Genomic DNA, 10,968 nt, shown 5'->3' with positions numbered 1-10,968 from the left:
TAATCCAAGTCCACAACTAGTCACAAGTACTGAGCAATGAGACAGACAATGATTAGGGTAAAAGGTAAACTAGGTAAAAGACGGCACTTAAATTCAATTGCCCTAGCAAGACAATACCAACAGCTACTTATTGAATACAGTCTGAGAGGAATTACTGGTTGTAGTTCTGGCTTGCAAACAAAGCCTCCTTCACTCATGCTGCTAAACATGCCCTCGTAAAACTGACTATCCTACCGATCCTTATAATAATAATAATAATACTACCGATCCTTGACTCCAACACTCTACTCAGCAAATTGGATGTAGTCTACCACAGTGCCATCTGTTTTGTCACCAAAGCCCCATATACTACCCACCATTGTGACCTGTACACTCTTGTTGGCTGGCCCTCACTACATATTCGTCGCCAAAGCCACTGGCTCCAGGCCATCTATAAATCACTTCTAGGCAAATCCCCGCCTTATCTTAGATCATTGGTCACCATAGCAACACCCACCTGTAGTATGCGTTCCAGCAGGTATATCTCACTGGTCATCCCCAAAGCCAACACCTCCTTTGGCCACCATTCCTTCCAGTTCTCTGCTGCAAATGACTGGAACGACCTGCAAAAATCTCTGAAGCTGGAGACACTTACCTCCCTCATTAACTTTAAGCATCAGTTGTCAGAGCAGCTTAACGATCACTGCACCTGTACACAGCCCATCTGTAATTAGCCCACCCAACTACCTCATCCCCATATTGTTATTTACATTGTTATTTATTTTGCTCATTTGCACCCCAGTATCTCTATTTGCACATCATCTTCTGCACATCTATCACTCCAGTGTTAATACTAAATTGTAATTATTTTGCACTATGGCCTATTTATTGCCTTACCTCCATAACTTACTATATTTGCACACACTGTATATAGATTTTCTATTGTGTTATTGACTGTACGTTTTGTTTATCCCATATGTAACTCTGTGTTGTTGTTGTTATTGCACTGCTTTTCTTTATCTTGGCCAGGTCGCAGTTGTAAATGAGAACTTACCTGGTTAAATAAAGGTGGAATAAATAACAAAGATTCAACAGATAATTGACATCCAGGTTTATTACTTTAGTCCGTTTCGGAAATAGAAAGTTGTTTAAATAATAAAAAAGCTGTATTGAAAGAACCCACATACCTACATCAGAAAATCTATCACACAGTTAAGTAAAGAGGGTGTTGGTAGAAATGTGACCAAAGGTTTTAGAAGGGTTTTACTAATTGGGTCTGACTAAATAACTGAATGGTTTCTGCTGTACATAACATAGTGAGAAGGTGACACTGGAATTGGCACAATACATAATATATACACATACATGACAGTATTGAACGCAAAGAAAAAACGTATAGGATGCATAGTTTCCAGACTGATATCCACACTGTGTGTCAGGATGGCCAGATGTAGAGCAACCCTTTTTGGTAACTCTTTAAATCAAATAGAATCGGAGACAATATCCTTTCAAAACTTCAAACTAGGTCCTATACTCTTTTACAATACTGTATCTACAGTAAAATATACATTAGTTTTTGACCCATCTTTTGCTGCTGCTTTAATACATTATTTTCTAAAGGTGAAAGTTAGGGCTCTAATAAAATGGTAATATTGCATCTGTGATTTGGTTTTAAACATATCTAAATTAGGTCTTTGCAAAATTGTGATAAAAAAACAGTATCAAAATGTGTATCTTGTTGTTATGCTTTTGTGCTTATCTCAAAAACATTACCATTCATACATACTGGATTGTGCTTCAACAGACACATTGTTTCTTTGCATGGGGTTGACATCTTTTACTATACCCTTAAGGGAGTATGACTCAACACAATAGCAGGAAAGATTTTACACAAAGGCTAGTACATTCTCCCCTGTTTAAAACAGGAAACGTGTCTCCACCAGGGTTACTGTGTGTGTTATCCCTGGCCTTCCATTCCACCTCCTGGTCATCTTTGCAGGCAGCGAGGGTCAAGAAGAGGGTCCTACTCCAGGGCACCAGCCCTATGCTATTAAAGTGTCCCATCCAGGACATGAGCAAAACTGTCATTCAGACCAAAGCATTTAAAAAATGTAGGTTTTAGCAGTTAACACAAATAGCTTAGAGAGTCACTCCTGATCCATAGTTCATGGTTTTCAGAGGAGTTAATGTCTGTTTCCAGACAGACACAAGCTCTGGGTTATTGTTGCTTGAGTAGCAGAAGAGTATGTAGAGGTCTGTCCACCACGTTTCCTGCACAGTTCAGTTCCGTTTTAGTAGCGAGTTCTGTCCACTCCAAAATGAGGGGGTGCTAGGCCCATACCAAGCCAACAGAGGGCAGCATAGCCTAGCTCCAGTAGGACAGAGGCTCAGTCATCAGTTGTTTTAGAGGTTCAGTTTCGTGACCGGCCGCTCCCTGCTGGTTTCAGCTGATGAGTTGACGCGCTTGCGGTTGCGTTTCATCTTGGACAGGTCCTTATCGAACACCTCCCCAGAGCGCAGGGCTGAAACCAGGTCGTCGAACTCACCGTCCTCCTCACAGTTCTCCTTAGCCTTCCTGGACTTGCGCTCCTTCTCCCTCTGCTCCTTCAGCTGAGAGGACAAAACAGGAGTGACTATTTGACACATAGCTACAGTAGCATATAGTGTGTGACGGATGTATTTGGTGTATTGAGTAAATTAGCAGTACAGCACGTGCATTTGAGTGTGTGTTGGTCAAGAGTAAAATAAACTGGTTTGATACCCATTTGTAATAGTTGTTGCATAATGACTGGGTGGTTAAATGGTGACCATAGGTGACTCTCTCTAGTGTTTTGGTCGGAGATAGACAATCTTAACAATCTAACCTGTGCTTCCATGCGGGCCCGTCGTTCTTCTTCCTCCTTGCGTCTGCGCATGTTCTCATTCTCCTGCTTGGCCTCTGTGAACGCCTGCAGGAATTGGTCGAAGATTCCGAAGAACTCGTCAGGCTGCATACGGGTTGCATCCTCACCGAAATGCTGCACTGCCTTCAAAAACTGGAGAGAAAATAACGTTAGACACCAAATACTTTGATGGTCAAACAGCTTTTCCTCTAGATGTAATAAAATGCAATCAATGTGTCACACAGGTGATTTAGTGTGAATGTAGGTCAACTTTCTTTCAGTATTACACAAGGGATGAATGTGTGAGACCTGGGTACCCCATCACACCTGGGTTCAAATACTATTTGAAATCATAACTAATACTTTCTCTGGGCTTGATTGAGCTTGTCTGGCACATTGGAACCAACAGTATAGTCGCACAAGTGCAAACCCTGCCCACCTGGCACTCCAGGCAGGGTAGGGCAAACATTCTGTATTTTAAAGATTTCAAATATTAATTGAACCCAGGTCTGCTCCCAACAGAGGTGGTTTCCTCCTCGTTTCCATTGTAAAGTGTAACTTGACACATAAATAACCCTCATCCACTGCGCACTGCACATGTATCAAATACATTCCACATGGCACTTCATGAAGGGGAGACCCAGGGGGAAAACCATGGCTTTGAAACTGATAGCCTTGACCCATCTCAGTTAAACATGAACTGTTTATATTCAGAGGTTCCAATGTCCATGCAGGTAGACTGTCAGCCTTGAACAGACGTGAGTTACTACATCTTCCACATTTAAATACAGTGAAACACGAGGCATAATATTTCCAAGTATATTGGTTGTTTGAAAAGGTGACTTCAAAGCTGCAGTAAGAACACTTAATGTGTGCTACCTACTTGGTTATGTGACCAAGTATAAAGTACAGGATTTGCCATTTGCGCTGCCTTTTAAAAATCTTTAAAGCGACCATATTTTAGTTTTATAGCTCCTTCAGAGCTCCTAGTTGTGGAGAGAAGCTTGAGGAGGAGGGGACAGACGGACAATGCGCTCCCCAGACCCGGCCCCTGCCGGTTCTCACCAGCTCCTTGGCCTCGGTCAAAGAATCCTCCACGTCTGAGAAGCTGAAGCTGGCCATGGTGATGAACTGGCTCACCACAGACACAAACTTATCACCCGAAACCTGAGGAAGACCTCTCTGAAACTCCAGCTCCTATACAGTAAGGAACAGCATTACAGGATGTTATATGACTGTCATCAGACAACCCACAACACAAGAGTACAGTACCATGCCCATTTCAGATTGATCACTGCTAGGGCCAGGAGTTTTGTATGACCATGTAATATGACCAGGCAAAACTCCAGGCCCTAATCTTTGGCGTTCTGTCATTGGAAACCTACTGAGACTCATGAACAGGAGGTAGAGGAGTGCAAGCCCAAGTATACTGCCTCTGATATCATGTGTGGCTCCATTAAGGGAAAACCAATAGAAATGGCCACTCACCGTCTCCACACTCTTCAGTCCAGAGCGCAAGTTGTTGATGTCTTTCTCCAGCTCTGTCATACTGTGGACAAAAGTAGAGGAACGGGAAAGAGAGGGAGTGGAGAAAGACGAGAGGAGAGGAGGAAAGAAAAAGAGAGGGAGTGGAGAGAGACGAGAGGAGACGAGAGGACGAAAGGGAAAGAAAGGGAGTGGAGAGAGGAGTTTATTGACGTGAAACAATTACAAACCATCTGTGCTCCAACCAAGCCCCAACTTAGAGACAGGAAATGTGTGAGGATAAAACCTAACTCTCTTCCTTCTCAGTCAGGAAAGGCATGGATACAGGGTTCACTAGGTTTAACAGAAACTCTAACTTAGATTATCTATATTTGCGACCTGAATTATTATAATTATTTTACTGTTTTCTTACTGTTTTCTTTCTCCCTAAATCTCTGGATTATGCTGACTGCTACTACTATTGCTTTGTTGTGGTACGACAGGAAACACCTTGACATTTTGAAGGTTCTAGGGTTCACAGTTCACACTTTCCACATTTCAAGAGGATCACTGAAATAGGGGCTATTAGGACAACCTGTGCCTCTGACACATCCAGACAATATAAACATGACCTTTGACTCTCTCTGTAAACACAGCGTGTAAGGTAATACACACTGCAATACGGTCTTAACCTTTTACCCTCTCTACTTAAAGCCAGGCACCATTAATTTGGCTTAGAGAGGAAAATTAAACTATTACAATGTTGTTGCAAGGGTAATTACACACAGTTACTACACAGACATGAGAGCAACTTAGGTTTATGAAACAGCATCCGTGTGTGTGTGTGTGTGGTTGTTGGATCTGATTCAGTCAGCCTTAGCAGCAGCTCGTACTTGACTTTGGCTGCCTCTGGAACACTCTGAAGCTCCTCCTGGAACACGGCCACTTTGGGATACTTCTCCTCCAGGATGGTGATCAGGTAATGCAGCAGAGTGATGTTCCTACAAACACGCATACCACACATTAGAATTCATATCACACATTTAAATTCATACCACACATTAGAATTCATATCACACATTTAAATTCATATCACACATTATAATTCATATCACACATTATAATTCATACCACACATTAGAATTTATATCACACACAACACACATCATCACTCTCTTTTCAATACTCTTAGTGCGGTGTCATTTGGACAGGTCTATGCACAATACATTTTTTATGTCAATGGGATTTTTCCTGTATACATAAAGGATAAATGAAATATGCTCAAGCCAAAACATTTCTTACTTGTCAATGCTGGACTTGGTGTCAGCAATCTTGTTGAGTGAGGACACTTTGAAGCCATAGGCGTTCCCCCTCTGACCCTTGTTCATGTAGTTACCAAAGGCCAGGACCACCTCCAGAAGCTGCTTGAGATTGCGGCTCTGCAGCACTTCTTTAGATGCCCTGATCAGTGCTGGGGAGAGGAAGAGGAAGTTACCGTTATGAGGATAAGACATTGGTTAAATGGCACCCTATTGCCTATGTAATGCACAACTTTTTTTAAAGGTAGATAATTTGAGCATGGAACATTGTAAGGAAAATCCTACCTTCAACTTTAGGTTTGACTTCGACGATTCTTTCAGCAAATTTCTTTTTGAAGTAGAGAGACTGCAGCCTTGGCTGGTAGTGGTTGATTCTGTATTGTAGGAAGAGGTCCAAATATGATGTTTCAATCAGAGTTTACATAGACGCAACATTCCACTTCACTGAAACTGTTGTGTAATAGACGGGTTGCCTGACAACGTCAGGAGCACGCGTCGATGAGGCATTAGGCCGTGTGTTATGATTCTGAACGGTCAGATATATAGCAACAATGACAAGAAGCTGCCATGTGGGAAATCGTAAGGGGTTTGTTTCAGGTAGTTGTATATTGTTCTTGATAGCATGTCTTATTTTGAGGTGTTTCGATTTATGTCACGTCTATGCTAATATGGCTAAAATTCGCTAGCTAGATAACCAACAACTAACAATGTTTTTGATAGACAACAAGTGCTTACTGTGCAAATGTATTTACGTTTTCAATAAACATTTGGAGACTAAATATAGTTGGCATGTTTTCAATAATCCTTTGGAGCTGACAGTTGAAAGTTGCGCACCCATCTGTCTGTATGATATGATTTTTCCTAAATGAAGGCCATGAACTTTTAATAGAAAGACACTTGTTTTGTGGTTTTGTTCAGACATTTGATCAACACAGGCCTTTCATGACCTTGACCTCTTTCTGAGGTTTTCACAAATGATCTTACTGGATTAAATATCCAACATGAAAAACTCAGAGCACATTGAATAAAGAAGCTCCTTTTCCTGCCCAAACTCTGTTACCATGGCTTCAATGTTTTCAGGAAGGCAAAACACAAAACGAGAAACGACTCCAGATCCTGGAAGGAAGTCTCTATTCCCATAGTAAATGGCTTGATACATCATGGAGAAAATGGTGCTGGTACTACACTCACAATAGCACCTGGACATTGTTTCCCCTCCTTTAATCTAGTAATCTAACTTAAGTAATCTTTATTTGTAAGACAGTAGAGGAATGCCCATTAAAGGGACTGCAGTGAGCCCTAGCCCTGGGGAGTCTTTTTTTGTTCGTGCACGAGCCGAGAATGTTTCACATTAATTTACTAACAACAGAGTTACATGGAGAGTTCAGCTGCTTGCTGCCACCTTTGCACCAGCCTCCCCCTCAACCACAGCCTCAACCACAGCCTCCCCCTCCCCCACAGCCTCCCCCTCAACCACAGCCTCCCCCTCAACCACAGCCTCCCCCTCAACCACAGCCACAGGGACCCATTCAGCCACAGGCTCCCCCTCAGCCACAGGGACCCATTCAGCCACAGGCTCCCCCTCAGCCACAGGGACCCATTCTGCCACAGGCTCCCCCTCAGCCACAGGGACCCATTCAGCCACAGGGACCCATTCAGCCACAGGGACCCATTCAGCCACAGGCGCCAATTCAGCCACAGCCTCGCCTCAGCTCAGATACCGTGACTCATGGTAAAAAATTATCAAAATAAATAATTAACAATTTTCTCACTCACATATTATACTTCTAAAACTAGTTGGGGGCTGAATTCTCGTAATTATAATCCATAGTGAATTAAACAGACAGCACTCCAAAAGGTAATAAATGTGTTTGGCCTACACAGGGCAAAATGCAGGGCAGTGCTGTCTATTTTATTCACTAAAGAACAATACCAATCGTTCTGCTCTCCCCAAGCCCTCACAGTCAGGACCAATGGCCTTCACTGGCAGATCGGGGACACAGCTTCATGTCTGGCAGTGATGTCCCTCAGCAGTTACTGTAGATATGCTAAAGTGATTTGTGTTAAAAGACGTTGACATCCAGCTAGCATGTGTCACTGAGTGTCATGCTGTTTACATATACTCCTGGTGGTATTACAATGATATGTGTCAATTCCTGTTAACTGCAATGTTGATTCAAGACTAGTTACACAGAAAGTGTTGTTACAGTAAACCAACAAAGGAGAAAAGCCCTGATGAAGGCTACATGTTAACAATGAAGAAGCAGTTTTAAAGTCAAAATCCATTGTCATCCGAGAGCAGCTGAATATTTTCCACAGTATACCAACAAACAACAAAATAACATGCTGTGGATAGTGTCTAGCACTTTGGGGTTTTAGCACTTTGGGGTTTTGAAAAGCGCATTACAAATAAAATGTAATATTATTTGTATTATTATTATTATTATTGTGGGGAATGTGGTGTTACACAATGTAGCAGTACCAAAAGTCATTATACCAAACCAAAGTATGTACCTGCTCATCTCGTAGAGGAAGCGGTCAGCCTTGGCCATGCGGTCCAGCTCATGCTTGTGCTCCTCCAGGAGATCCACGTCACTCTTCTCTGGGACAAACTTCAGCAGCTGGACAGGAACAGGACAATTAACAGGACAATTATCAAGAGTGACCTTGTACAGCCACATACTAATACCCTTCTCTACACTGTGATAGCTGATGTGTGGTGAGCTTTCTGGTGCAAAATGTCAGGTACGGTGAGTTTCCCCCATTGCTAACTAAAGAGCTTTGACCATCTGGAAAAGCGCTATAGAAATCAAATCAATTATTAATTATTATCATTGAAAAGACATGCAGAGTTATCACTGAGATGTGGTAACCCCATCTCCTGCTGGAAATAAATTGCCTCTGTGCTCTGACTGTAAATTATGTTTAAATGACTCAGACCTAGAACTCGTGGATCTTTGATCATGTTCCATAGAACAGATGGATTAGGTTGGCAGCTGGACTTATTTTTCTTCAGAACTCAGAACAGACATGGCAGCCAGGCAGGCAGTATTCCCACTAACAGCATTCAGATGCTTTAAAACCTTGCTAAATAACCTCCGCCATCCAGGCTGGCCGGGCCGGGCCCCACCACTACAAATGCTCCATTCCGTCACTAACGCAGTCCCTATGAACACTGCAGACTTTCTTTAATTAGGGCCCTAGATTAAAGCAATAGCAATGAAAAGTCTTATAAAACTCGATTAGCCTTCAATTACTCTCACATCTATTTGAAATTACTATACTATTTCACCTAGTCATCGTCATAATTATGGGCCGATAAAGAACATGAAGGCTCAGCGGTTTTGAGAGAAGGTTAACAGGGGACGAGGAGTTTTACGATTACATGTCATCAGTTAGTCATCATCAAAGCAATGATTGGCTTATAGAATTCTCTGGAATATGGTGATACATTTGGCCTGTGTGTTGTACTTCGATCAGAGTAGAAACAGAAGAGGGCTCCCTAAAAAGTATATTATTACCCAGGCAATAAGATATCAACACTGATCTGCTCTTGGTAAAGCCTGTGATCAGAATCTAACAGATCTGTAAGGAGGAAGCAATATGGTGAAAGCTCTACCACACCACTCCTTATACCTATCTAGACCCTTCAGATCTGCAAAGGGTTAGGGGGATGGATAGGATGGGAATTGGGACCTGCAATACGGCATAAATCCATTTAGCTGCTACAGTAGAGAGAAGGTCTCCATGCTGTATGAGTGAGAGGGCGAGAGAGAGGAGAGCTACATGCTGTATGAGAGAGAGAGAGAGAGAGAGAGAGAGAGAGAGAGAGAGAGAAGAGAGAGAAGGGCTACATGCTGTATCAGAGATATCTACTTGAATCACAATCTACTTGAATAGAGCAATAATCAACAATGAGGCATCGAAGCCAAACAAACTGTATACTATTAAGAAACGCTATAGATGGAAGGAGGGCAGTGTAGAAACCTACCAAAAAACAATTGGCTAACAACAAATCCAATCCCTCCAAGACAACTTCCTTGACAAAATGTTTTCCTGCAATAATAAAGATGTAAACTTAACAGTAGGAAGCCTGAACAATATATTTGACCTATCAGCTAACATATCAAATTTAAATTCCGGCAGAAACCCTAAGACAACTAACAACAATGAGAAATGGTTTGATGAAGAATGTAAAAACCTAAGAAAGATATTGAGAAACCTATCCAACCAAAAACACAGAGAACCAAAAAACCTTAGCATAAGAAAAAATAAGGAACAGCATGTCAAAAAACTGCTCATTGTGATTGAGGAATCCATAGAATCAAATCACTTCTGGGAAAATTGGAACACACTAAACAAACAACAACACGAGGAACTATCTATCCAAAATGGAGATGTATGGATAAGCCACTTCTCCAACCTTTTCGGCCATATAACAAAGAACCAAGAGCAAAAACATATACATGATAATTTACAAAACTTAGAATCAGCTATTAAAGACTACCAGAACCTACTGGATTCTCGAATTACATTGGATGAGCTACATGATAAAATACAAACCCTCCAACCCAAAAAGGCCTGTGGTGTTGATGGTATACTAAATTAAATGATATACACAGACAACAAATTCAAATTGGCTATTCTTAAACTCTTCAACATTATCCTCAGCTGTAGCATCTTCCCTAATATTTGGAACCAAGGCCTGATCACCCCAATCCACAAAAGTGGAGACAATAATTACAGTGGAATCTGCGTCAGCAGCAATCCCTGAAAAATCCTCTGCAGTGTCATCAACAGCAGACTCCAACATTTGCTCAGCGAAAACAATGTCCTGAGCAAATGTCAAATTGGCTACTTACCAAAATACCGTACGACAGAACACGTGTACACCCTGCACACCCTTATTGACAAACAAACAAAACAAAACGTCTTCTCATGCTTTGTTGATTTCAAAAAAGCTTTTGACTCAATTTGGCATGAGGGTCTGCAATATACAAATTGATGGAAAGCGGTGTTGGGGGAAAAGCATTTGACATTATAAAATCAATGTTCACAATAAACACACAGATTTCTTTCCTCAGGGCCATGGGGTGAAACAGGGATGCAGCTTGAGCCCCACCCTCTTAAACATATATATCATTGAATTGGCGAGGGCACTAGAACAGTCTGCAGCACCCAGCCTCACCCTACTGGACTCAGAAATCAAATGTCTACTGTTTTTCAGATGATCTGGTGCTTCTGTCCCCAACCAAGAAGGGCATACACCAGCACCTAGATCTTCTGCACAGAATCTGTCAAACCTGGGCCCTGACAGTGAATCT

At 41.9% G+C, this 10,968-nt stretch overlaps 1 protein-coding gene across 5 annotated transcripts in view; it reads right to left on the bottom strand.

Annotated features, from left to right (window-relative positions):
• Nucleotides 1-1,075: 1,075 nt before the first annotated feature.
• The window catches only part of daam1a (dishevelled associated activator of morphogenesis 1a), a 69,384-nt gene continuing 59,491 nt past the window's right edge, over nucleotides 1,076-10,968 (bottom strand). For 4 of the 5 annotated variants that reach the window (XM_041854836.1, XM_041854834.1, XM_041854837.1 and 1 more), the window contains 8 exons: nucleotides 8,159-8,265; nucleotides 5,930-6,018; nucleotides 5,628-5,796; nucleotides 5,219-5,326; nucleotides 4,350-4,410; nucleotides 3,927-4,058; nucleotides 2,844-3,014; nucleotides 1,076-2,589 (listed from right to left, as the gene is read on the bottom strand). In XM_041854836.1, the coding sequence (XP_041710770.1) occupies nucleotides 2,383-2,589; nucleotides 2,844-3,014; nucleotides 3,927-4,058; nucleotides 4,350-4,410; nucleotides 5,219-5,326; nucleotides 5,628-5,796; nucleotides 5,930-6,018; nucleotides 8,159-8,265 (1,044 nt within the window). In that variant the 3' untranslated portion in view covers nucleotides 1,076-2,382. The remainder of the gene's footprint in view (nucleotides 2,590-2,843; nucleotides 3,015-3,926; nucleotides 4,059-4,349; nucleotides 4,411-5,218; nucleotides 5,327-5,627; nucleotides 5,797-5,929; nucleotides 6,019-8,158; nucleotides 8,266-10,968) is intronic. The other variant, XM_041854838.1, reaches the window with a different exon arrangement.

Source organism: Coregonus clupeaformis, chromosome 29, assembly GCF_020615455.1.
Source record: "Coregonus clupeaformis isolate EN_2021a chromosome 29, ASM2061545v1, whole genome shotgun sequence".
Lineage (NCBI taxonomy): Eukaryota > Metazoa > Chordata > Actinopteri > Salmoniformes > Salmonidae > Coregonus > Coregonus clupeaformis.
The sequence above is the reverse complement of the archived record's forward strand: the minus strand, read 5'-3'. Positions and strand labels throughout refer to the sequence as shown.